The sequence below is a fragment of the Macaca mulatta genome, chromosome 10 (genome assembly GCF_049350105.2).
Source record: "Macaca mulatta isolate MMU2019108-1 chromosome 10, T2T-MMU8v2.0, whole genome shotgun sequence".
NCBI classification, from domain to species: Eukaryota; Metazoa; Chordata; class Mammalia; order Primates; family Cercopithecidae; genus Macaca; species Macaca mulatta.
Window position 1 is genome coordinate 5,124,144 of NC_133415.1, and position 27,052 is coordinate 5,151,195.

The 27,052-nt window shown below is 50.0% G+C and overlaps 2 protein-coding genes across 23 annotated transcripts in view; both read right to left on the reverse strand.

Moving 5' to 3' along the window:
* TRMU (tRNA mitochondrial 2-thiouridylase) overlaps positions 1 to 15,620 on the reverse strand; it is a 26,677-nt gene extending 11,057 nt beyond the window's left edge. For 6 of the 22 annotated variants that reach the window (XR_013398884.1, XR_003719825.2, XR_013398883.1 and 3 more), the window contains exons 1-5: positions 15,493 to 15,620; positions 13,394 to 13,559; positions 7,609 to 7,715; positions 4,490 to 4,612; positions 661 to 833 (exon numbers count right to left, since the gene is read on the reverse strand). Coding sequence is in view for 8 of the 22 variants with exons in the window: in XM_015150573.3 (XP_015006059.1) it covers positions 661 to 833; positions 4,490 to 4,612; positions 7,609 to 7,715; positions 13,394 to 13,559; positions 15,493 to 15,574 (651 nt within the window). In the remaining 14 variants the exon portion in view is untranslated. Of the gene's footprint in view, positions 1 to 660; positions 834 to 4,489; positions 4,613 to 4,705; positions 4,896 to 7,608; positions 7,716 to 13,393; positions 13,560 to 15,492 lie in introns of all 22 variants that reach the window. The other 16 variants (XR_013398893.1, XR_013398889.1, XR_013398888.1 and 13 more) reach the window with 4 other exon arrangements.
* Positions 15,621 to 20,996: 5,376 nt separating this feature from the next.
* Positions 20,997 to 27,052, reverse strand: part of GTSE1 (G2 and S-phase expressed 1) — a 33,743-nt gene continuing 27,687 nt past the window's right edge. Inside the window, exons 10-12 of the mRNA XM_001110798.5 lie at positions 22,644 to 22,845; positions 21,952 to 22,161; positions 20,997 to 21,488 (exon numbers count right to left, since the gene is read on the reverse strand). Coding sequence (XP_001110798.4) covers positions 21,405 to 21,488; positions 21,952 to 22,161; positions 22,644 to 22,845 — 496 coding nt within the window. The 3' untranslated portion in view covers positions 20,997 to 21,404. The remainder of the gene's footprint in view (positions 21,489 to 21,951; positions 22,162 to 22,643; positions 22,846 to 27,052) is intronic.

Below are 27,052 nucleotides of genomic sequence, written 5' to 3' on the forward strand. Positions count from 1 at the left end.
CAGGTTCCATGTAACTTCTTTTGAGGCTGTTTTTGGCATCTCCATTCCCTACTCTCAGACCCCACTGGTGCTTCCCGCCCAGGATCCTACACCTCCCTCCGTAGACATTTTCTAGGTTTACACTGATTGGCCTCCTGTCTGTGTCCCCCACTCGCGGGTGAGCTCCATGGAGGCAAAGATGGAGCTCTGTGCACGTCACCATATCCTCGAGGCCCAGCAGCACAGCGCCTGGAACAGATGGCACCGAACGAGTCTGTGCCGGGCGAGTGGATGACAGGGCACATCAGCGTGCAGACGGTGGCAAAGCACCTGCCCCTCCAGGGGTCTCGGTGCTGCGTCACACTGCCTGGCACTCACCTGGCAGGCAGGCCATCCTAAGAGCACCCCACCAGCTGCGAAGGCTGCGGGGAAAGCTGCCTATCACAAGGGTCAGAGGAGAGGAAAAAAGCAAGGAGTCTCCTGTAAGCTGCTCCCGGATGTCAGCAGAGCCCTGTACCGTGCGCCTGAGCAAACTCCTCCATCTATTGCTCCAAGGTTGGCCTTTGGTGTTAGGTCCTGGAGAAGGGGAAGTGGTACCGGACCCACAGGCCCAGCTGCTCCGCGGCCGTGCAGGCGGGAAAGGGAAACAGGCACTAATCAAAGGAAACTGCTCACTCATACCTCTTTCTTCTGAAGCACATGATGAAGTCTATTCTCAGCGGCGATTTTCTTTACAAACTCTTTTGTTAATCCCCCCAGAGGGAAGATGGTTCTCCTCAGGGCATCCTGGGAAACCTGGCTGAGAAAGAAGGTCTGGTCTTTAAAGCTGTCAGCTGCCTGGAGGAGTTTTACCGCTGCCAAGAATAAAGAACAAAAGACGTTGCAGGAATAAAAATAATGATACTTCACTTTCAACAATGTCCTTCTGTTCCCTTAGACAGACTATCCCTAGCCTGTCAGAAGCAGACAACAACATTCAATAGCAACTACTAGGGAAAAGACCGCCACTGGGTTAATGTAAGAAAAATTTGTACCTCCAAAAAAAACAAGGATTTTATATGATAAAGAAATTATTCCAGCTCATACTTCAGAATATAATATTTTCAAAGATGAAACATCACATGAAAAAATGTTCTGAAGTGATAAGAAAAAAAAAAAAAAACACCTAAAATAAATTCAGCCAAATCTTGGAAAATGGAGTAAGCTAGCCGCTTGCAGAAAATTCTACTGACAGCGTCAGCTGTGGTTTCTTCCAACAACCACAGGATGTGTTCGTGCCACGGTGGTTTCAAGAACTCTACACTCTCCAGGTTCACTGCTGGGCCAGCACCAGCAGCGTTCTACCTGTGAACACGTTAGCTTTCTTGGTAAAAACATTTTTTGCTTAGAGTCTCAGCTGACATCTGTTAGGTGCCCCTGCAGTTCCTCCAACATTCCCTATGTGATTGTAAAGAGCCATTTCTGGCTTTAAGGCAATGGAGCAGAGGTGTGAGTAAACCTGGCCAGGACTGTCCAGTTCTCCACTTTCAAGTTCAGTGATCAATGGCAAAAAACTAAGACGAATGTCAGTTTTCTGGCTTCTTTCAATCTTTCTCATGAACTTCTCCTTTCGAGTTACACTCAGAGCACGCCACATGCCGTAACGGTCAGACAGCACACGTACCCTTCCTGGCTTGGCAGAGCCACGCGTACAGCACACACACTGTGTAGCTAGGGTTGTCCATCTGCTGAATCCCACGTTAGCCATGAGAGGGAGAATTCTCCTCACGTTACAGAGGGGAAACTGGAACCAGCCCGGTTCATTATACATGACTCGCCCAAAGTGATGCAGGTGGAGGCGGCGCGAATGGAGGCTGCCCAGCCTCCCAAGTCCCACTCCCTTACTTGGCAGGTACAAACAGCAGAACCGAGCGACAAGCGAGACTAAGTTCAGCCAACCAGTCGCCACGGAAGTAGGGCGCTTTCCAGAGTCCACTTTTTCTTTTCTTTCTTGAGACGGAGTCTCGCTCTGCCGCCCAGGCTGGAGTGCAGTGGTGCATCTCGCTCACCGCAATCTCCACCTCCCGGGTTCAAGTGATTCTCCTGTCTCAGCCTCCAGAGTAGCTGGGACCACAGGCACGTGCCGCCACGCCCGGCTCATTATTTTTTGGTATTTGTAGTGGAGACGCGGTTTCACCATGTTGGCCAGGCTGGTCGAACTGCTGACCTCGTGATCTGCGCCTGCCTTGGCTTCCCAAAGTGCTGGGATTACAGGCATGAGCCACCGCAACTGGCCTCAGAGTCCACTTTCAATCCCAAACTAACTGCAGTCAAACACTGCATGTGTGTAAAAGCCTCAGAAAACTAGGAGCCATTTGCATTTTCTTCTAGTTCTGAGTCATTTTAAAACAAACTAAAAATCTATGATTTTCAAAAAAGCAAGCTGGTGACCCTAACTGAACTACTGTAGAGGAAAAGCACAGAAAGGAATGAACAACATTTGGAGGAGGCTGCCTGTGCCCGAGCCTCACTGACAAGCCGGCGCCTGTGCTGGCTCTGCCAGGCCGGTGGTAGGACGCTGTGCAGGGGAAAATCGGTCTAGTCACAGGCCGGGCCTAGGAGCGCCAGTCTCAGGTGCTGACCAACCCTGAGCCCAAGCCCTCCACTGCCCCTGCAGGTGCTCTCCCCAGAGACCCAGGCCAAGCCAGGGCAACTGAAGAAGAATGAAATGGAAACCTTGAGTGTGCCTACCAAACCAAGTGAAGGCCAAGACATTGTGGCATCATCAGAACTCCCACACGCCAAACGCACTCAACAAAATGCATCCATCAGTACTATCAGACATTTCCTAGGGCATGTGGCCTATAATAAAGGTCGATGGCTCTGCAAGGCACACAGTGTTCTAGGAGGTAAGCAGACACATCTATTCAACATGGAAATTAACCCTCCAGCTCCTCAGGTCCCATAAATGCACAATTACTTGGTGAATTCCACCCCGGAGTTCCCAAGTGGCAGGACTCTGCATTCAAACCCATGTCTTCCTGAAATGGGGGGCTGTCTTAGGGGAGTGGGCTGCTCTTCTCTGGGCTCAAGTTAGTACAGTTACCTGATCACCCTCTGGCATAAGGAAGGAAGGAGAGGAGGGAACAGAGGGTGGCAGACAACTGTTGACACACTCAGGGCTCCCTTGACCAAGCACAGCCCCGCCCCATCGCTGCAGCCTTCAGGATAGGCTCAGCAACGCTGAGGAAAGAACTCAGCTGGGGCCTGACCCAGCAGAAACAGCAGGGGCTGGGGAGTGAGCAGAAGTGCACTGCAATCCAGCTCTGCCGCCCGAGATACCTAGGTCAGGTGGCTTCATCCAGGCCTCGGTTTCCTCATCTGTGAAACGGGATGAGAGCACACACCTCATGGACTGCTAAGAGGGGCGATGTGAAATGTGTGAGGCCAGGCTTGATGGCTCACACCTGTAATCCCAACACTTTGAGAGGCCAAGGTGGGAGGATCGCTTAAGCCCAGGAGTTCAAGACCAGCATGGACAACATAGCGAGACCTCATCTCTCCAAAAAAATGAAAAAGTTAGCCAAGTGTGGTGGGGTACACCTCTGGTCCCAGCTACTTGGTGGGACTCAGGTGGGAGGATCACTTGAGCCCAGGAGGTGGAGGCTGCAGTGAGCCAAGATGGGGCCACTGTCCTCTAGCCTTGTTGACAGAGACCTTATCTCAAAAAAAATAAAAATTTAAAAAAGAAATGTGTGCATGTAAAGCCCTGCCCCAGCCCCAGCCCCAAATACCCCTGTTCCCTAGATGGCAGGACAAGGCTCCCTCCAACATCTGAATTTCTGGACAGAGGAGCAATGCTGCCCTACAGGGGTCCGACACTGATGGATGCTCCCTGCAGAAACACTGCTCTGAGCTCCACTTGGTTTTTCACTCAACAATGCAGGGAATTCCTCTTTTCTACATACACATGTACACCAGAACAAGCCAACAAGCTTCCCAGCTCACTGTCTGCTATTGACTTTTTTCTAAAAAGGTGAAACCTGGCTCCCTAACACACATATGGCTACAAAGCCTGACTGCTGAGCCTATGCGATCCACAGCAGATCCTGTGCTCACAGCACATTAAAAGTCTGCCTGAACCGCATGCCCTTGAGAACTTATTGCTAAGTACAGGGCCTTGGCTAGACTGACAGCACCCCAATTATCACTGTCAAATATTTACCCAAATATTTTTGGAACATTCAAATCACCAACGCACAGTGTCTAGAGCTGGATTATCAATATCTGATGTCATTTGCCACCAGCCCTCGCCATAGCCGGCAGGGACATCTCTTACTACCCAATCACAGGCCCTGAGGGGAAATGCCCTCTTGGTAACTGCACCTTTTCAAATGTGAATCCCATACAAGCTACTCCGGAGCACAGAGGGAGGGGTGGCCGTGATCCTCAGGCACAACCCACTGTCATTCCTCAAAAGATTTCACTCTATTCACAAGAATTCAGCTCTGATCTGGGCACTTTAACTTACCATTTCTAACTTCAAACCGATTTCGGAAAAGCCCTTCTGGCCTCTTAATGTGCTTCTGCTGAAAAACTTCTTCATCTTCCAGTGAAGTTCTTGCGTAGTGGCCTGTGGCAATGGCATCTGCCCCTGTGAGGTTTTTAGAACACAAGGATCGGGTTTTAGACTCAAACTTGCAGGCCTTGATCAGCATAAACCAAGGCACAAAAGAAGAGTACAGACCCCAAGTCTTTAGGCTGACGGGCTGCGCAATCCACTTTGCCCCCAAACATGGAGATCCCAGGGAACAGAGGCACACATCCAATTCCATCAAACAAGCAGCCTTGGACTCTGAAGCTGATACAATCTTGCTACTTGAAGTGTTACTGCACTTTTAAGAGCCTTTCCAAAGTTAACTTCTAGCTTAAGGAAACTGTATGAAATGCACAGAAAGATTTAAATACAAAATATTCATTTCAGGGTTTGTTATAATACTAAGGGAGGCCAGGCGCAGTGGCTCATGCCTGTCATCCTAGCACTCTGGGAGGCCAAGGTGGGCAGATGATTGCTTGTGCTCAGGAGTTCAAGACCAGCCTGGGCTGGTGAAATCCCATCTTTACAAAAAATACAAAAATTAGCCAGGTGTGGTGGCGCACACCTGTAGTCCCAGCCTCTTGGGAGGCTGAGGTGGGAGGATTGCTTCAACCTGGGAAGTCGAGGCTGCAGGAAGCTGAGACTGCACCACAACACTCTAGTCTGGGCAACAGAGTAAGATGCTGTCTCAGAAAATATATAAAATAAAATAAATAAATAAATAAGCACCAAAATGGACCAAAATGTTCACCACTGGGAGAATGTGAAGTGAATGACAATGCACTGCCGTAACAACGGGGGTCCTTACGGAGAATGTTTACTAACACAGGAAAACGCCTGGCACTGTTCAGCAGGGTGATGATGTAACACCATGATTCCACTGTTTTTACTGTAGAGAAACAATTGAAGAAAAATCTCAGGTCTATTCCTTTGATTCTGAGAGTGAAATTGTAGGTGTCATTTCTCCTCTTTTAAATTTTCTGTAATAAATATGTACTGTTTTCATCAGAGTGAAGAATCATATGCACACTGTTTCTTCTTTTCATATTACACAAAGCCAAAGAGCCTAACAAGGCGCATACGAGTCCAGAACCTTTTCATTGTGTAAAAATTCCAGATATTTGGGCCAGGTGCGGCGGCTCATGCCTGTCATCCCAGCACTTTTAGGAGGCCGATGTGGGTGGATCACTTGAGATCAGGAGTTTGAGACCAGCCTGGCCAATATGGTGAAACCCCATCTCTACAAAAAAAGTACAAAAATCAGCTAGACATGTTGGTGGGCACCTGTAATCCCAGTTACTTGGGAGGCTGAGGCAGGAGAATTGCTTGAACTCTGGAGGTGGAGGTTGCAGTGAGCTGAGATCGCACCACTGCACTCCAGCCTGGGTGACAGAGTGAGACTCCATCTCAAAAAAAGAAAAAATTACAGATACTTAGTTTGGGAGAGACTTTTATGAAAGGTGCAGCAAAATGGATTCCATCCTTAACCAACCACACTAGCTCACTGTAAACAGAAGACACAGCAAGAATTAACTGCTGCATATTAACGACCTGAAAAAGGCACTTTAGAAACACATGATCTCATCTTGACTGAGTTTCTCATAGAGAAAACAATCCACTTTAAATCTATGTCCTTAAAGAACAGCCCTTATACTAGAAAAAGTGCAGGATGCCCCTGAGAAGTGCGGTGAGTTCAGAAGTCCGGGTGTCATGTCCCGTCATCCTGTGTTGCATGGTTCATGCCTTTCATCCAGGTGTGGAAATATTCACTACAGCAGTTCCTTCCACAGCATGCCTGACAGCCAGTCACCTAGGGGCTCCCTAAAAAGCTTTTGTGACAGAGAGCTCAGTGCTTCCATTCCTGAACAGCTGCCTGCGCCTCCACCCCAGGAAACTCTTCCTCCTGCCAGTCCTAACTCTGTCCTCTGGTCACACAAAGAATGTCATCCTAACTCACACACTTGACCACTGCCACTATGACCCAAAGTAATCTCAACAGTTCAGGGAGGACATATTTCCGGATACCCTGAAAATAAAAATCAATTCACATTCTATCAGTCTGTCACTCTTTTCCTGAATAACGGACACGGTCTAACCAGGACAGACCATGGTGGACGCGTCACTCCTTCCCAGACATTCTCTGATCATCAGGGTGAGCTCAGTCTGTGCTGACTTTGACTAAAGACATCACACTACTGGCTCAGTCAGCCTGGGGGCACCCAAATCCCCCAGATTTTCTGCACATTCAATGGCAACCAAGCTAGGTCTTTCCAATCTTGTACTAGGAGAATGAGTGAACCTAGTTAGCAAACTGCATTTATCTCTATTGAGTTTCATGTTTTTGGTGTTAGCCCAGTGTTGAAATTTAAGATTTTTCTTTTTGATTTTTTTGTTTTTGTAGGCATTTGTTTATTCCTAACTCCACAAACTTTCATGATCATCATCAACTCAGCTTTAGGTTGCTCGTATACTGAGTCTGCAAGCCTCATCTACATCATTGCTAAAAGCGCCGACGCTACTGGGCCCCTGGCTTACAATGGTATCTCGTAGCCACACACAGCAGGGTGAGCTGCAGTGGAACACAGCAAACCAAGAAGCCCGAGCCAGAACGTCAGAAACTCGTTATGGTGACTCCAATGGCAGGCGACAGGAAAAAGAACCTAAAATTCATAAATCATAGCCACAGACATCAAGAGGTGGTCTACGCAAGCTATTCAGTATCAGGAGTTTCCACAAGAAGAAAGTGGCTAGGCACAGAGGCTCACGCCTGGAATCCCAGCACTTTGGGAGGCCAAGTCAGGAGGATTGCTTGAGGCCAGGAATCTGAGAACAGCCTGGGCAATACAGTTGTGACACCATCTCCACAAAAAATTAGCCACGATGGTGGCACGCCTGTGATGCAGGCTACTCAGGAGCCTGGGGTGGGAGAATCTCTTGAGCCCAGGAGGTCAAGGCTGCAGTGAGTCATGATCGCACCACTATAATCCAGCCTGGGTGACAGAGTGAGACCCTGTCTCTAAAAAAAAAAGAAGTTTTAAACCCAAATTACTTACCAAGATTATCCACAGCATAATGAAAAAAGCAACTGAATTTGATGTGCTTGTTGCAAACTATGTCAGGATTGGGAGTCCTTCCTTTTTCATACTCATTCAAAAAATCACTAGAATAAAAGAAAATGACTTCAGTTCCAAGTGTGAAACATTCCTCAAAAAAACAAAAAAAAAAAGTTCACTAAATTGCTTAATGTAGAATTTCTCCTTGTCATACCACAACTGTAATTTTCTGCAAAACAGGAGAGCTTCAGTATAAAGCCACTGTCTTCGAACATTTGTTTATAACCTGCTGCATGGGCCACCGGACAAGGTGTTATTCCCTGCCGGCTCAGGAGCCACCGTCTCCGTGCAGACTCACAGGGCCTATGGGGTCAGGAGTGGGGAGTGCCCCTGCCTCTGGGACTCCTCCAACACAGCAGGGCTTAGGTGAGGAAGAGAAGATGCCTGAGTGACAGTAGAAATGAAATCCTCTAGACTTCTGCTGCAGGGCTGTGGTGCTATGCTACTATACATTGGCTTTCATCCACAGTTCCTGGCTTGCAACTCCCTTAGCCTGTTATTGTTTTGTTGTCATGCTAGGTGCGGTGGGCCTCAGGGACGGGCCTCACAGATGGGCCTCTGACCTCACCCGTTAGTCCTTTGCTGTCATGCTGGGTGCGGTGGGCCTCAGGGACGGGCCTCATGAACAGGCCTCTGACCTCCTGCCCTCCTTTCACTGCATCTTTCTTTCTTTTCTTTTTTTTTTTTTTTTTTGAGACGGAGTCTTGCTCTGTCATTCAGGCTGAAGTGCAGTGGTGTGATCTCAGCTCACTGCAACCTTCACCTCCCGGGTTCAAGCGATTCTCCCACCTCGGCCTCCAGAGTAGCTGTGATTACAGGTGTGCAGCACCATGCCTGGCTAATTTTTGTATTTTTAGTAGAGACGGGGTTTCACCATGTTGGACAGTCTGGTCTCCAACTCCTGGCCTCAAGTGATCTGCCCTCCTCAGCCTCCCAAAATGCTGGAATTAGAGGCATGAGCCACCGCGCCCGGCCCACTGCATCCTTTTCTTTTTTTGTAGAGATGAGGTCTTGCCATGGTGCCCAGGCTGATACTGAACTCCAGGCCTCAAGCAATTCTCCTGCCCCAGCCTCCTCAAGTGCTAGAATTACAAGCACCTACCTTTCTGACTGTGGGTCTTAAGACCCTCCCCAGAGACAGTCCCACTCTGTATCCCGGGAGAAGGAATGGCGATGTCATGAAGCCTCCATAAAAACCCAAGAGTACTGGGTTCAGAGAGCTTCTGCACAGCTGCACTTGTGGAGGCTCCTGGAGGGTGGCCCGAGGGAGGGTGTGGACACCCTTTCCCTATACCTCACCCGGCCCGACTCTTCATCTGTATCCTTTGCAACATCCTTTATAATAAACTGGTAAATGTGTTTTTCTGAGTTCTGTGAACCACTCCAGCAAATTATTAATAATCGAACCCAAAGAGGAAGTTACGGGAATCCCAACGGGAAGCCAGTGGGTGGTAAGTTCTACAGGCCCACACTTTCCACTGCTGTAGAGGGAGAGTCCATCTTGGGGACGGAACCCCCAACCTTTGGCATCCAGCACTATCTCCAGGTAGATGGTATCGTAACTGAATCAGAGGACACCCAGTTGTGTCCACGGCTTGGTGTATGGAGACAACCCCCCACACCTTTGTCACAGAAGCCTTCTTCTGTGAGGATGCGGCCATGGTGAGAGCAGAGGAGAAACCAGTCAGAGGTTTCCCTGCACCAGGGCTCCATGAGCCATTCTGCAATCTCAGCCTGGGATGCTGCGCCACTGGGCAAATACACCAAAAATACTTTCCTCGCGTGACAAACACACTTCTGAGAACAAGCAACCTCTTGGGTGCTTAAAGTGGATCAGGCCATCCTAATTCAGTGAATTTCTGCTCTAACAGACTGACTGAACATGAGAAAAAGATGCCGTGATACCAGCAAGACTTACATAGTCTTCGAGGATTCACTTCAAGAGGGTTATGACACCTATTTTGGGAGTTTAAAAATGGGTGTATTTTTGGTATAAGTGATTTTTTTCATTTAACCTAAAACTCTTTATTAATCAACAAGGGTTAAAAAAAAAAAACCAAGGCTGATCAAGAGGGTTGTTATGCAGACAGATCATGGATCTGCACAGGGTCAGAGGTTCCTTGGATATTTTCCACTGTAGCGGGTACCAAACTGTTTTCCTACTTCTCGCTCCCCCTAGAAGTTCATAAAAGCTCATGTTGTTCCACGTTTGCAACAACACTTGATGCTATTACACTCTTTCCATTTTGCTTTAATTATTAGAAAGTTGTCAGGAAGCTCATTAAACTATAAACTACTTAAGGTACAGTCTGTGTCTCTCTATGTCCTAGACCCAACAAGCTTTCTATATAACAGTCATCAATAAATATTGAAGAGGTCGAACATTTAAATCAGTTTCTGAAAAGACATACTGTTAACCCTTTCCTAAACAGCGGACGGGAAGGTGTGTCATCTGGCATTAGCAAAAACAATGGAGTAGCCTGGCCTCTTCTCTCACTGGAAAGAAGAGAAGCCTTTCCCGCACTTCGGGAGGGAGACAGCAGTTTAAAAGACTCAGCAGCTAAAACGTATCTGGACTCTGATCCGTGAAGGCCAGTGGGTCTTGAATGAAAGAATACGAAAGAAATTTCTGAGCTAGAGAGCCCTACGGGAGGAGTGAGTGTTCGGCAGGAAGACAGTGCCTCCACGGGCAGCTGGTACTGGGTGAGGACAGAGGGCAGGCTGGCTGGAGCCTGGGGCGAGCTCGGGGGCAGCCCCAGAGATGGGAAAAGAATTGCCTCCTCCTTTCAGTCTCTATCAAGCAGCGCCAGAAGGCGGCAACAAGCACTAGCCTGGAAAGCTGGGTTTTAATCCCAGCACTGCTCCTCATTTGCCATAGCATTCAAGTCACTCTTCCTATCTGGCCTCAGCTGAGCTAAACTTCAAAAACCACATCCACACGTACACTTTGAAAAAGCGGTGCTAGCAGGTGAAGTGTAAGCTCACTTGGATTCCCTGTTGTCACCTCAAACTCTACAGTACTCATGAGGAATCCCCTAAACCGGCTTTCCCCAGCCACCCAGCCTTGATCTTGAAACTACTGCTCCAGCCTTGATCTTGAAACTACTGCTGATTGGCCGGGCGCGGTGGCTCAAGCCTGTAATCCCAGCACTTTGGGAGGCCGAGACAGGCGGATCACAAGGTCAGGAGATCGAGACCATCCTGGCTAACCCGGTGAAACCCCGTCTCTACTAAAAAATACAAAAAACTAGCCGGGCGAGGTGGCGGGCGCCTGTAGTCCCAGCTACTCGGGAGGCTGAGGCCGGAGAATGGCGTAAACCCGGGAGGCGGAGCTTGCAGTGAGCTGAGATTCGGCCACTGCACTCCAGCCTGGGCGACAGGGCGAGACTCCGTCTCAAAAAAAAAAAAGAAACTACTGCTGACTCCTCTCCTCTCGGGTCTCCCACACACATCAGTCCCTAAGCCTCATCACACCTTTTCTCAAAGAAAGACCCTGACAACGCCCCAACACAAGCACAGCTGAAGTACTTATTAAAGCAGATTCCAGGGCCACACCCAGACCTCGGTCCAGGTCTGTGTTTAACAAGCACCTCAGATCTACTGCCCGGTGGACTTGTCCAGTGGGTCCAACAAGCCAGCCCTCACCTTCCACTCCCACAGTCCCTCCCCATGAAGTCCAAATCTGCAGCAACAGCACTTCCTGAGACTCTCTGCCTTTGGTCTTCTCCCATATTTATCCTATATTTGGCTGCCACACTCTTTTTCTTATGTCCCCGAGGAAACTGCAGATGTTTTTAATGCATTTATCATGCATTCTACAGATAACTTCCCCCAGGAAAATTCAGCCATCAGTTTTGCCCGTGTTGTTAACATATACGGCACCCATATGTCATAGCATAGAGTCACAGAGGGTTCATGTTCAAGCTCTTCTGTTGATTCTTTAGGTGACTATAGTCAATTTACTGAATCTAAATTTCTTTTTATTGTTATTTGAATAGTTTTGGGGGAACAGGTAGAGTTTGGTTACATGGATAAGTTCTTCAGCGGTGATTTCTGAGATTTTGGTGCATCCGTCACCCAAGCAGTGGACATTGTACCCAATGTGTAGTCTTTTATCCCTCACCCCAGAGTCCATTATATCATTTTTATGCCTTTGCATCCTCACAGCTTAGCTCCCCAGACTCATCTTTTTAATAATGAAAATAAAAATAGCAGGCTGGCGTGGTGGCTCACGCCTGTAATCCCAGCACTTTGGGAGGCTAAGACGAGTGGATCTTCTGAGGTCAGGAGTTTGAGACTAACCTGGCCAACATGGGGAAACCCTGTCTCTACTAAAAATACAAAAATTATCTGGGCGTGGTGGTGCACGCCTACAATCCCAGCTACTTGGGAGGCTGAGGCATGAGAATCGCTTGAACCTGGGAGGCAGAGGTTGCAGTGAGCCAAGATCGCACCACTGCACTCTAGCCTGGGCGACAGAGGAAAACTCCATCTCAAAAAAAAAAAGAAAAAAAGAAAAGAAAAACAGCTATGTTTATTGACTGCTTACTAATATACCAGGCATACATACTATAACCTAATCTCAATTCTTACACTAAGGCATCAGTGTTATCCTCATTTTAAAGGTGAGAAAATTGAGGCTTAGAAAAGTCAAGAATCTCTTCTGGGTCTTTGTTAGCAGGAAAGAAAAAGAATTTTTTTCAACTAAAGAAACAAAGTCAAGTAAATTGCCCAGGGTCATATAATAAGCTACAGTCAGGACTCAACCCAAGGCTTTTCTGCCCCTAAAGGCCACTGAGGCAGGGGCAGCCTGTCCTGCCACATGGCCTGCTATGTCAGACGCCTTCAACAACTGCCCGACATTCATCGCAGTCAGGGCTCACCGGAGGACAAGCCCTACACTCCTTCCACTGCAGGAACAAAAGTCCAGCCAAATTTTACAACGGTCCTGAAATACACAATTGGCATTTCTTCTCCTCTTCATGCTGCTCTCAATACCCCATTTGGAGTGCCTTCTTTACTCCTTTGTTTCCAACCCCTCCACTGGCATGAAGCCTTCTTGATTACTCCTCTCTGCAAATTTCTCTCTCCTCTGGGTTCAGTGATTGACAGCATCACTGGTACTTCCCGCGTGCCACGCATCACTATCACCTCTTGTGAAGATAATGTCCTCCCAACTAGACCGCAAACTCCTACAGAACCAGGTCACAGTGCAGACATCTTAATGTTCCTAGATGTGGCACGCACCTAGCACACAGCACTTAATTATTGGGATTGTATTAGGTTTTATAAAAGTTTTTGTTTGTTTTTTGTTTTCAGAGGCACAGGCCATGTATCACCTAACTCTTTCTCAGAACCCCCTTAATGGCTGACCCACATAGTACACAGGCATTGGTGCTCACCTTCCAGGGGAGCCCTCAGCCTTAGCTCCCCTGCCCTACCCTAACTGGGCAACAGAAACAGCTCAAGGCCCAAGAAAGCATTAAAGAGACTTCAGGCAAGTGGCAAAATGACAGGAGTGAGACAGCTGGGTGTGCTGTGGGGTCCAGGCCTCGCTGCTAACACAGAGCCCCCAGGGTGGCTGAGGCCTCCTGCAGTCTTCAGCACCACCGTGGAGGGAGAGCGCTGGGCTGCACAGGCATCTGGCTGGCTGACTACCGCGATCCTTTCATTGCAAGCACCCACAGTGTGAGGAGGCCTTCTTTGTGCTGTGACCTGCACTCACCTGAACACGTCGTTCCAATACTCCTTTATGTAGGACACTTGATGGAAAGGGATGTCTAAGATCTGGCAAACTCTGTAAGCATCTTCACAGTCTTTGTCGGCAGTACACACCCCATGTTCATCCAGCGAGTCCCAGTTCTTCATAAACACCCCTGTCACCTGGTAACCTGGGGGCGGGAAGAAGGTCAATTACAGAAAATACATTAATCAACCTTCGGTAAAACGGCAGTGATTTCTGAGCTCTGAGAAGTTCCCCCTACGCTGTGCTCCTGTGCCTCTGTGCCTGGCCTGCCTGGCAGTCCCTGCTTTGCCATGTGGCTTCAGTGATCTGGTTTCCGTCTTGGTGCTTGCGTCCCCAAGATAAGAGAGGTGGTAATTTCTCATCTTTGTGTCCCCATCGATGTATCACCACAATGCCTAGCAGGAGGGGCTTAGCCAGTGTGTGTGGAATACACGAAGGAATAGTCAAAACTCAACAGAATTTTTCAAAGCACCATTCGGTTATCAGAAAAGGAAACTCTTCAAAAGTTATTTCTAGTTACCACCTAAGACTTAGATTCTAAGTCATCAGATATAAAGATAATTAAAAGTTTCCATATTTTGTAAGAGCTGTACCACTTAGTTTATGACCTACTTTCTACCTTTTCAATTGTAACAAAATAGTCACCCAAATATTGGAAAGGCTAACTTTAGCCTTACACCACCTTAGCAAACTACACAGGTGCTGACCCCGTATGAGAAAGCTGGTTCTTTTCGGCAGGCTGAATGTAATGAAAGGGCAAATGACTGCTGAAGGAAGCTTTATATAGTACCCAAAGCAACAGAAATTTGATGACAAAGCTTTGCCAAAACTGCACCGTCACACGCAAAAGACCACCCCCATCCCAGATCAACCAGACCAATGTTGTCTACCTAACAGTCCAAAGCCCCTGGCATAGCATCTTCCATAATCAGGGCTAAACGTGCTCCAGGCTCCTCTCCTTCCATCTCCATCTGGCCAGAAACAGCCAACACTTGCAGGCCTCTGTGATTCTGCTCGAACTGCTGACTCTGCCGGGAGGGCCGCCTCCACCTCCAAGTCTCTGCTTAGTGACATCCTATTCTTCTTTCGACTTAGCTGAACACCTCCACCTCTAGCATGCTTTCCTCCACTCTCCCTTCCTCACAACTAGTTCTGCTTGTGGTCTGCCTACGCTTCTCTTTGGCACCTACTACCTACGATAATAACCATGGTTATTAACAACATAAACTAATAGCCACTTCTGTTTTCTGAGTACCTCGTATGTGCTGGGCACTTACTCATCAATACGTATTATGTCATCTAATCCCTCCAGTCACCCCGTGAGGCGGGAGTTAGCCGAATTTTACAGGGGACGGCTTAATTCACTCGCCCAAGGTCAGGAACCAAAGATGGCGCAAAGCAGAGCTCCACAAACGTTACTAAGTGAATGAGGCCTCCCGCGGGGAGCCACACAGGTGAAGTTAAACAAGCGCTCATTTCAGCGCTGGGCCCGAGGAATCCTAAGCACCCGTGGGGCTCCGTTTAGATGCCGGAAGAAATGGAAATACTTCTGGAGAAAACTTTGTCCTCCAGCGAGCAGAGAACACAAGAGACACTGAACAAGCAGACCCGCCGCGCGGCAGCTGTCCGTCTGCTGCTGACTGGGCAGGACAAGGACCTCCCACCTGGCGGCCACGGCGTGTGCAGAGGTCAGGCCTCCGGCCCGGCGATCCCAGCTCCCGTAACCAATGTCCCCGGCCTCACAGGCGAATGTAGACGCCGCAGACCCGTGAGAAGCCCTCCCCTCCCCTCCCCACTCCACCCCGGCCCGCCGGCTTCTCACTGGGGGTGGGCGCGGGTGGAGAGGGGCGCTGAACTGCTCCCAGGTAGTCGGAGCTGCCGTCGCGCACACCTCCGACTACACAGGTGGAGGGCGAGGAGCCTCGGAACCGAAGTCAGAGGACGGGGTGTCCTCCTGCTGACCCCCGCGCAACCAGGGGCCCAGGGAGGGAGGCGATCTGCCCAACGCCACGAGGGACGGGGACAGGTTTTCGCGGACACATTCGCTAGGGGGCGGGCGGGGGTCTCGGCCGCCTCACCTCTTCGCCTCAGCAGCAGCGCGGCCACGGCGCTGTCCACGCCGCCGGACAGGGCACACACGACGTGCCTCACCGCCTGCATCCGTCAGCCACACAACTTCTCCACTTGCCACTACCGCCGCTTCCGCGCCTTGCCGGAAGTCCCGCCCCGGTCGTAGGGTCCGCGCTAGTGGCCCGGCCGGAAGCCGCGGCTACGGGCTTGTGTTCCGTCCGGCCCTCCCTTGCCCGGCGGCTGTGTTTCCCGAGCACCCGCCTGCGCTCGCCACTGAGGCTCCACCGACCCGCGGGGTGCGGAGACTCTGTCGGGCCGCGAGGGGCTGGCTTTTCTTGGAGCCGCCGCCTTGCACCCCCCACCCGCGCCCCTTCCTCACTGCTCTTCTTCTGTGCTGTAAACCAAAAATAAAATTCTAAGCCCCGCAGCCAGCCGTTGGACCCTCCTCTAGGCCAGGGGCGTCCTAAAGGGAACCTGAACCGCGAGTTCAGACTCTGATGGGAAAAGCGGGGTGGGACCCGCCTCAGTAGACCCTCCTCCCTTTGGAATTCGGACCAGCATTAACGTCAAAACAGACTTAAGACTGTCTAGGCAGTAGGATACCGACGTGACAGATGGCAGGCCCTGAAAGATATCCAAGTATGGTGTGATCTCGGCTCACTGCAACCTCTACCTCCAAGATTCAAGCGATTCTCCTGCCTCAGCCTCCCTAGTAGCTGGGATAACAGGCGCCCGCCACCATGCCCAGCTAATTTTTGTATTTTTAGTACAGATGGCGTTTCACCATATTGGCCGGGCTGGTCTCGCACTCCTGACCTCAAGGGATCTGCCCACCTCCGCCTCCCGAAGTGGCGGGATTACAGGCGTGAGTCCCTGCCCCAGGCCCAGAAAATCTTTGAATTCATGTATGACCTGGAAGCCCCACCCCACCTTCGAGTTGTCCCACCTTTCGGGAACCAATGTTACATCTTACATGTACTGGTTTATGGCTTATGTCTCCCTGAAATGTACTAAACCAAAAGCTGTAGCACGACCACTTTGAGCACGTGTTCTCAGGGTCTCCTGGGACTAGGTCATGGGCCGCCCTCACTCATATTTGGCTCAGAATAAATATCTTCAAATCTTTTAGTTTGACCCCAAGCATGCTCAGCACTCAATCCTTTAATGCCTGTGAGCTGCGTGGGGCAGGGGTTTTGTGTTCTGTCCACTTCTACTTCATGCCCAGAAGAGCCCCTGGCCCAGGGCAGGTGCTTCATAAACTCACTGAATAAAGGAAGGAGGAGAGAACGGAGGTCATCCCCCAGGGGTGATTGAAGCTGAGTTCTTCTCTAAGAGCACCTAGACACGCTCTACCTAAAGCACATGGAGACTTTCTGGACAAAGATGTTCATTTGTGAATAGGGCATTGCAATGGGAATATGCATGCCACATTAAGCTATGTGTGTATTCAGGGGGTAAAGGAAGACAAACGTCTTTTTTTTTTTTTTTTTTTTGAGACGGAGTTTTGCCCTGTTGCCCAGGCTGGAGTGCAGTGGCGTGATCTTGGCTCACTGCAAGTTCTGCCTCCTGGGTTCACTCTATTCTCCTGCCTCAGCCTCCCGAGTAGCTGGGACTAGAGGCGCCCGCCACCACACCTGGTTAATTTTTGGTGTTTTTCTTAGTAGAGATGGGGTTTCACCATGTTAGCCAGGATGGTCTCGATCTCCCGACCTTGTGATCTGCCCGCCTCGGCCTCCCAAAGTGCTGGGATTACAGGCATGAGCCACCATGCCTGGCCTAGTTATTTATTTTTTTGAGACTGAGTCTCGCTCGGTCACCAGGCTGGAGTGCAGTGGCACAATCTCAGCTCACTGCAACCTCCGCCTCATGGGTTTAAGTGATTCTCCTGCCTCAGCCTCCCGAGTAGCTGAGATTACAGGCACACGCCACCATGCCCAGCTAATTTTTGTATTTTTAGTAGAGACGGCATTTCACCATGTTGGCCAGGATGGTCTCGATCTCTTGACCTTGTGATCTGCCCGCCTCGGCCTCCCAAAGTGCTAGGATTACAGGCGTGAGCCACCGTGCCCAGCCTAGGAAGACAAAGGTTTTTAAAGGGAAAATGAGGATCACATCATTGTTTTGAGATAATTCTTTGGCTACAAGGATCAATAAGGGTGACACCAGTCCAGGGTTGGACAGGCAGTTGCCAGGCAGATGTCCTTGCAACAGAAGTTTGTTTTTGTTTTTGTTTTTGAGTAAGGTTGCAATAGCCTTTGTGTAAAGGTTGTGGTTTTTGCAGTCCTCTGTGATAGTTGTTATTATTAGGCACATATGCATGAGACCCCTTCCTTGTGGTGCGAACCCAAAGTACCTGAGACGGTCTCAATTTAGAAACTTTATTTTGCCAAGGTTAAGGACGTGCCTGTGACACAGCCTCAGGATGATGTCCTGAGGACATGTGCCCAAGGTGGTCGAGGCACAGCTTGCTTTGATATTAGGGAGACACAAGACATCGATTAATAACATGTAAGATGTACCCTGGTTCTCTCTGAAAAGGCAGAGCAACTAGGGGCGGTGGGCAGCTCCCAGGTCATAGGTAGATAAGATATAAACTGTTGCAGTATTTTGGGTCTTTGATCAGCCTTTCACTGAATACACAATTTCCATGTGAGAGGCAGGTAGAGGAACAGTCATTTATGCCTTAGTCTGGCTCAGTGAATCTGCATTTTTACATAAATAGGGCAAAGGAAGCAATCAGACATGCATTTGTCTCAGGTGAGCAGAGGGCTGATGGTGAGATCTGTCCTTTGTCTGGCCTCTGTGAAGATAAGCTATCGATTTACATTGCCAGGGTGAAATTCAACAGAACTGTTATAAGGTAAAGATCTCGAGGCCCACGAGGAATTTCCAAGAAGAAAAGCAGGAACTACCAACAGGAGAGCCCTGGGCACTGGTGCCAGGAGGAGGTGCACAGTGAGCTGCAAGACAGGAGGAAGAGGTCACAGGGCCTGTGGGGAAAAGGATGACCACTTTTTCAGAATAAAGGATCAGGAAAGTACCCAACAGGAAAGCAATTTCATTTTGCATTTCCCGGAAGAGATAAGGAAATCCAGTATCTGGGCACCTGAGCTTGTGCAGATTTAGAGGTACACGTTTAGGCTGTGTCTAAACTTGAGTCTGGGTGTAGGGGCAGGCCCTCCTTGGGTGTGGCAGGCTGACCTAAGGTTATGGCAGGTTGAGTCCCAGTTGCAACCAACCCACAGTGGCTGAGATCCATGCTCACGTATTTTCTGCTTTCTCGTGAACTCTATGGTATTTTAGTTACTCTGTAGCTCCAAGAGGCCCCTGTGCATCACTCAGGTCTGACACAGGCCAGCTATGGGCAGGATGACGACATCCCAGGTGCCGCCTGCCAACAGCAATGTCAGAGACGTGGATTTCAGAGCTATAAAATGGGAAGACATTTGCTCCACAAAATTAATGAAATGTGGTAAAAATCCCATGAAGTTGGACCTCTTGAACCTGGAAGGGTGGCCCTCCAGCGGCAGCCGAGGTGGAGAAAGGGGTTGGCCCTCCTGGGGTCATGGAGTCCTTCAGTCCCCAGCTAACTGCATCTTCCCACCCGGAGCCCTCTGAGGGTTGAACCAAGGGCCTGGGCACTAGGTGAGGAAGGGAGTGGGGGTGCTGAGACGAGGCGGCTTTGGCAGGAAAAGCCCAGTGGAAAGACCCAGACAGAAAGGAACAGGCCTGGAGCTTCAGGACAGGAGCAGCTCTGCTCTGTCCAGCTCCTGCTCCTAGGGCCCTCTTCCCGTCTGTCTGAAGAGAGTTAAAGTCAGATCACTCTGTCTGGCCTGGGTACCAAGGAGAGCCTGGCTGCACCGAGGCTGCAGCGGGGAGGGGAAGGGCACAGTGGGGAGGAGCCCCAGCAGCAGGATTGGGGCCACAGGCCAAAGGCTCGGCTCACCCCCAGGGCCTGAATGGAGGCAACCAAGGCACAGCTTGGTTACAGATGGGCTGGAAGCTGAACATCTCCTTCCTCTACCAAGCGGGAAGCCCCAAGAGGGAAGGGGTACCTGAGCGCTGCCCCCCAGCAGAAAACAGCCTGACCCATAGCAGAGCCTCAGTAAATATTTGCTGCATGGTTTAATCCGATTTCAGATTTCCTTTTCTACCCCTGGGAAATGAGGGCCAGACCAGAGGCTCCCTGAGGACCTTGCTGTGTCACTACCGGGCCCCTGGGATTCCCTGCTGCCCTGGAAACGTGGAGCCGCCAAGATTCCTACAGGCCCTGTGGCTCTGGCCAGCGCAGCACTGGCTGCAAGTCTTGCCTGGGAAGTCACTGCTCGTGGAGCAGGGCTTCTCCGGCTTCATGACTCACTCGTCCGAGTAGCCCTGCCTGTGGAGGGCTTCTGTCTGCAGGCGCAGCAACTCAGCCGTGACAAGCGCGCCACCTTCCCACCACGGCAGTTTCCACCGAGACGCCTTTCCACGGTGTCACCTGGCCACCGACCCCTTCCTGCTCTCGACACCACAGGACTCGCTGTTCTGAGTGGCAGCTTTAGCCTCACACGGTAACCACGGGAAGTAGAGACACAGCGCAGTCATCATTTTCCCTCGTCTTTGTGGACAGAGGCAGATCCTGGTATGATCCAGGGAGCACTGGAGCGGGGTCCGAAATACAGAGTCCGGCTGCTGGCTTGCTGTGTCGGCCGTGAAGCTGCTCAACCAAGATGGTGAGAAGTTTCCTCAGGAGAAATGGACACAAAGTAGTGGCTTCCTGGCCAGCTCGTTTTTTAAGTAAAGGGAATGGGCTTTCCAGTGGCACTCAGTTCCTGCCACTGCCCACCGAGCCTCTCCGGCCCCTGCTGAGAGCAAAGCTGAGGGGTCCTCCCCGAGGCCTGCCCAGCAGACGCCGCCCATCACCTTAGTGTCCAGGTAAGCCCGGCCTCCTCGCCCATCCTCTTTCCACTCATACCTTCGTCTCCCCAGAGCAGCCTCTTCTTAAGGTGTGCGTCTCAGGCCATCGAGTCAGAATCACCTGTGTGCCTAGTAACAGTGCCACTTCCAGGGCTGGCCCCAGACCTAGCGACCAGTGTATCTGGGGGCGGGTCTGGGTCTGCACTGACACCAATTTTTATTGACTATTTTTTGAAACTCACTTGTATGGAAGCATTCGAGTCTAGATAGTAGCCTTACTGATTAGAGTGATAAAAATAGTCATGTATGCTTGAAAATCACGATAAGCTTAAAAATCAAGATATGCTTCAATAAATCCATTTATTTTACAATTTAATGTAAAACTAGAATATTTAACTTTTTACACAAACTTAACTTTAAAAATAGCTACTTGCTATTTTACATACAAAACATTCAAAAGAAAATTCTTCATTTAGAGTGACTGAGGCTTCACATTCCAGCCCAGAGAGTGGCAGCAAGAAGGGCAGAGGCGGCAGCAGAGGCCTTGGGTGGTTAGCGCTGGCCCCAGTTCCTCAGCCCACCCTCTCCAGCACTGGGAATATCTTTCGGCTTATTTTTCTTTTTCGAATACAATTTCTACTAAAACATGTTTCTTTTTTTTTTTTCCCCCAAGATAGGCTCTCACATTGTTGCCCAGGCTAGAGTACAGTGGCACAATCAGAGCTCACTGCAGCCTCCACCTCCTTGAGCTCAGGCCATCCTCCCACTTCAGCCTCCTAAGTAGTTGGGACTACATGCGTGCACTACCACACCTGGCTAATTTTTTATTTTTTGTAGGGACAGGGGTCTCACTATATTGCCCAGGCTGGTCTCGAACTCCTGGGCTCGAGTAATCTGCCCACCTCGGCCTCAAAAGTTCTAGGATTACAAGTGTAAGCCACTGTGCCCAGCCTACAGCTTGTTTCTGAGGGTTGAAAACCACTTTAGGGCTGTTCTTTCAAGGCAAAGGATTTGGTTCTGCTTAGAACTTGAGGAGTGGGGAATCCACGTTCTCCTTGTCAGCCTCGGGGCTCAGCTGGATCAGAGGGGAGCTCAGGTCTATGAGCTGGAAGAGAGCAGAGGGGAGGAGGTGAGCGCGGATCTGGCCGGGGCCTCCCTTCCCCTCCCCACACAGAGCACTGGCTGCCTGGGCCATCACAACAGCTCGGTCATCCTGGCTCGGGTGCACTGAAAAGTACTCTGGGCCACCACGTCTAAGAAGCTGGAAGGACACAGGACACACATGGAGAAACCCAAGCCCCCACCATGCACACTCCTCTGTCCCACATCTGGCCCTGGGGTCTATGGGCAGGAGAGAGGCGGTCCCTGCCCAACAAGAGCTGGCAGGGTCCTGGCAGGGCACCTCAGAGGCAGCTGATCTTTGAGAAGCTCAGGCTGCCCTGAGGTGAGTAGCTGAGAAGACTCAACAGCCACTCTCAAGGGTCCCACGATGGCCCTGGGGGGACGAACCAACCCAGAACTGAGGACAGCGAGGGCTGAGTCAACACAAATCACCTGCCACTTCTCACCTGTCCCACCACCGGTGAAGGTTTGGCCACATTTTTATTCATGTCTGGAGTGTTTATCATGAGGTCGATCAGAGGCCTGCTTTCAGATCCCACAGCCACGTTTGCTTCTGGGGTATTGCAGAAGTCAATGAGAGGGGGGTCAACGAGGGGCTGGCTTGCAGCATCTGGAGTGACTGCGAGTGGGTCCAGTTTGATATCTACAAGAAGAGCCTGGGTACAAAACCAAGGTTAAGAGCAGAGTCCAGCATCTTGCTGGCAATCATCTTGGGAGAACGTGTGCTTTGCTCATGTTCCAGGTGGGCTGGAGGTTTGGAAAGCCAAGGAATCAGGTGGGGCCTTGGTGGAAGGAGGCCCTGTATGGGGCAGGCCGTGCCTCTCTGACTGCCGCCCACCTCCCTGTCCATACCCGCCCACCAGCAGCTACCAGCTCCTGCCACCCTGCTTCCCGCTTCCTCAGCTTCGATCCCTGACCCTTGCCTTAGTCAAATACAGGGCAAAGGTGTCACTTTTTCCTCCCCTGGAGGCCTGGAAGTCCTGACTGCCTCCCTTTGGGTTGGTTGGCACAGAGGCACTGGCCCCAGGATGAAGCATGGCAGGGAACTCCGCCAGCCACAGCCCTGGGTTCCAGGGGCTTCCCGAGCAGCCTCCAGGAATCTCAGCTAATAGAACCAAGCTGCACCTGCTCTGCCCACCTCACTAGGGGCTGCGTCTCCACCCGGCTTGGTTTCCTCCCGAGCTGCTTCTGTGGTGGTGCTTTTGGAGAAAACAGTATCGCTTTCCTCTGGAGAAAAGTTAAGTGCCTGAGGCACACAGGAAGGAGGAGAACCCCCGTCAGGGGACACGTCCACCAGCCTGGAATCTGCCTTTCTATTGCTCTCCGTTGTTGGTTCAGTTCTGTGGGAAGGAAAAAAATCTTATGAGGAAATTTATCTAAAATGCTCGTTCACTTGGCTGATCCCGGAATCGGGTCACTCTGGAGGAACAGTGTCCTGGGTGGAGTGTGTTCCCGCTCTAGGCCCTTCGCCCTCCAGCCCCCGAGTTTCCTGTGTATGTCAGGGGTTCAGTGATCTGTCCAGTTCCTCTCAGCTCACAAGTCTTCCCTGTCCAGCATCACCAGGGCCTGCTGTTAGCCCTTTTCTTTCCAGTTACTAAACATGAGGTAATGCGCATGCCCGTCACCTCCTGAAGGGAGCCCAGACCACACACAGGGACCCCTCCTTGAGCCACGGCAGCTCCTTCTCACATGCAGCCAGTGGGGGGCTCCTCCTAGGCCTAGGTGGGTATGCAGCCGGCTCCTTCGGCCCCAGATGCCCCCTCCCCTGCTGCCCAGTGCCCTGATCAGGGCTGAGGCCCCAGGTGCAGGCTGCCCACACCTGCTCTCCAATGGTGTCTCCTGCAGGACCCCGCATGGGCGCTGCTGGGCTTGCCTGCTGCCCACAGGTCCTTGAGTACCTGCCATACAAAACTGAATTCCTTCCGGAAACCCAGCAAAGCAGCAGGTCCATCAACTAACAGAGAGTACCTTCTTTTTAATACTTCAGAGGTTTCATAAGAGTCCAAAACAAGCAGAAGTTTGTTTCTACATTTACACTTACAAACATACAAGACAGTTAAACACATATTCCTATTTACATATCAGATCTGGTGTTTTTAGTGAGGCCTTGTTTCTCATTTTCTCTTGGGTATTCCAGGCCTTTCCATCTCCCTCTGTAACATACACACATGCCAGCATTTTTTCTTCCAGAGTCTTCTACATTCTCATAAAACTACATAGATACACACAGGGTCAACACCTACTGTTAGTAGATGTACATACATAGAAACGTACAAGATATATAAAAATATGTAATTTGTGTATAAATACGTGGATATTATATATGGTGTTTATTTATTTATTTATTTATTTATTTTTGAGACCGGGTCTCTGTCGCACAGGCTGGAGTGCAGTGGTGCGATCTTGGCTCACCCCAACCTTTGCCTCCCAGGATCAAGCGATTCTCCTGCCTCAGCCTCCCAACTAACTGGGACTACAGGCGCCTGCCACCACGCCCAGCGTGGTATTTTTAGTAGAGACGGTCTCACCGTGTTGGCCAGGCTGCTCTCAAACTCCTGATCTCGTGATCTGCCTGCCTCGGCCTCCCAAAGTGGTGGGATTACAGGCGTGAGCCACCGCACTCAGCCTATATGTATATTTTTAACAGACAAAGGGCTTTTATTCTCAGCCACAGTTTCATTTGTAAAGTGGAATTGTACTTACGAAACTCTCTTTTCTGCATCCTTTCTCAAGAATTCTTCCGGAAATGCGTCCACATCAGCTGGTGCAAGCTAATGCATGCCCCAAAGGCTACCTGGTCATTTACTTCCATCTTTGTTTTCTCTTGAGATGGAGTCTGACCCTGTCACCCAGGCTGGAGTGCAATGGCACGATCCCGGCTCACTGCAACCTCTGCCTCCTGGGTTCAAATGACTCTCCTGCCTCAGCCTCCCGAGTAGCTGGGATTACAGGTGCCTGCCACCACGCCCGGCTATATATTTTTAGTAGAGATGGGGTTTCATCATGTTGGTCAGCCTGGTCTCGAACTCCTGACCTCATGATCGGCCAACCTTGGCCTCCCAAAGTGCTGGGATTACAGGTGTGAGCCACTGCGCCCAGCTGACTTCCAGTCTTTGTCACCATGAACATCTCTGCACGTGAACTGTAGTCTTCCACCTGTGGCAGCTCAGAGGTATGTGTAATTAACAGAGGTATAGGCCAGGCGCGGCAGCTCACGCCTGTCATCCCAGCACTTTGGGAGGCCGAAGCAGATGGATCACAAAGTCAGGAGATCAAGACCATCCTGGCTAACACAGTGAAACCCCATCTGTACTAAAAATACAATAAATTAGCCAGGCGTGGTGGCGAGTGCCTGTAGTCCCAGCTACTCAGGAGGCTGAGGCGGCAGAATGGCGTGAACCCGGGAGGTGGAGCTTGTAGTGAGCCAAGATCGTGCCACTGCACTCCAGCCTGGGCGACGGAGTGAGACTCCATCTCAAAAAAAAGAAAAACAAAACAGAAAACAAACAAACAAACAAAAAGGTATATGTGTAGTTAAGTTTTGACATGTTAAGACTACTGTCAGGGCTCATTTCTGTATAGTTTGTTACTAGAGCAGTTTCTCTGAACATGTAAAGCAAAAAAAAAAACAGAAAAATTTCACATATCAGCCAATGGCTTTTTTTTTTTTTTGAAATGGAGTCTTGCTCTGTCTTCCAGGTTGGAGTGTAGTGGCATGATCTTGGCTCACTGCAACCTCCACCTCCCGGTTTCAAGCGATTCTCCTGCCTCAGCCTCCCTTGTAGCTGGAATTACAGGCACCCACCAGCATGCCTGGCTAATTTTTATATTTTTAGTAGAGACAGGGTTTCACCATGTTGGCCAGGCTGATCTTCAACTCCTGACCTCAAGTGATCCGCCAGCCTCGGCCTCCCAAAGTGCTGAGATTACAGGTGTGAGCCACCACGCCTGGCCAACAAATGCCTTTCTACAAAATACGATCACAATGCACATTTCTACTAGCAATGTTCAGATTCCCCCTCCCGCCTCCTGCCCGGACAGTGTGAACGTGGATGCGTCTATCAAAACCTTTGCACAGTTACTATAAACTGCATTTCCCTGACACTAGTGAATTTGGGTCTCTCCCCAGGGGTTGTTGACCATTTGAGCTTATTCATATCCTTTGCCTGCGATGTTGTTTCATAGTCGACCATTTGTCTATTGACTTCATTTATGGTCATTTTAGCCATAAATAAAAACGGGGGATTTAAATGTCAACACTCTTGGTGGTGGCAGGTGGCTCTTCACTCCCTGGCTTTTAGCAGTGACAAAGGTCTCCTGCACTTAGCGTGTTCACACAGTCTCCCAGTGTTTAACTTTTTTCTTCTTTTGTTTGTTATATATAAGTATCTAAGTCATCTGAATTTTTTTTCCATGATGTAAGTTAGGTCATATTTAATTTTCATCCAGATAGATAACAATTTATTTGTGTGTGTTTTTTGTGGGTTTTTTTTGAGACGGAGTCTTGCTCTGTCACCCAGGCTGGAGTGCAGGGGCGCAATCTCAGTTCACTGCAAGCTCTGCCTCCCAGGTTCACGGCATTCTCCTGCCTCAGCCTCCTGAGTAGCTGGGACTACAGGCGCCCGCCACCACACCCAGCTAATTTTTTTTGTATTTTTAGTAGAGATGGGCTTTCACCATCTTGGCCCAGCTGGTCTTGAACTCCTGACCTCGTGATCTACCCGCTTCGGCCTCCCAAAGTGCTGGGATTATAGGCGTGAGCCACCGCGCCCAGTCTATTTGTGTTTTTAAAATATATCTTTCTTAGCCGGGCGCGGTGGCTCAAGCCTGTAATCCCAGCACTTTGGGAAGCCGAGACGGGCGGATCACGAGGTCAGGAGATCGAGACCATCCTGGCTAACATGGTGAAACCCCGTCTCTACTTAAAAAAAATACAAAAAACTAGCCGGGCAAGGCGGCAGGCGCCTGTAGTCCCAGCTACTTGGGAGGCTGAGGCAGGAGAATGGCGTGAACCCAGGAGGCGGAGCTTGCAGTGAGCCCAGATCGTGCCACTGCACTCCAGCCTGGGCGACAGAGCGAGACTCCGTCTCAAAAAAAAAAAAAAAAAAAAAAAATATATATATATATATATATATATATATCTTTCTTAGAAATAAAAACTTCATAAAAATAAATTTATATTCATGAGTGAAATCAGTCTACAATTTCCTCTTATTGGTATTATCATTACCTACTATGTTTGGCTATTAAAATGAACTGAGAAACTTTCCATCTTTATTTATGTGTAGCCTGAGATAGTTAACTTTTGCTTTTTTTTGAGGCAGAGTCTTGCTCTGTCACCCAGGCTGGAGTGCGATGGCGCGATCTCAGCTCACTGCAAGCTCTGCCTCCTGGGTTCACACCATTCTCCAGCCTCAGCCTCCCGAGTAGCTGGGATTATAAGCGCCCGCCACCACACCCGGCTAATTTTTTGTATTTTTAGTAAAGACGGGGTTTCACCGTATTAGCCAGGATGGTCTCCATCTCCTAACCTCGTGATCCGCCCGC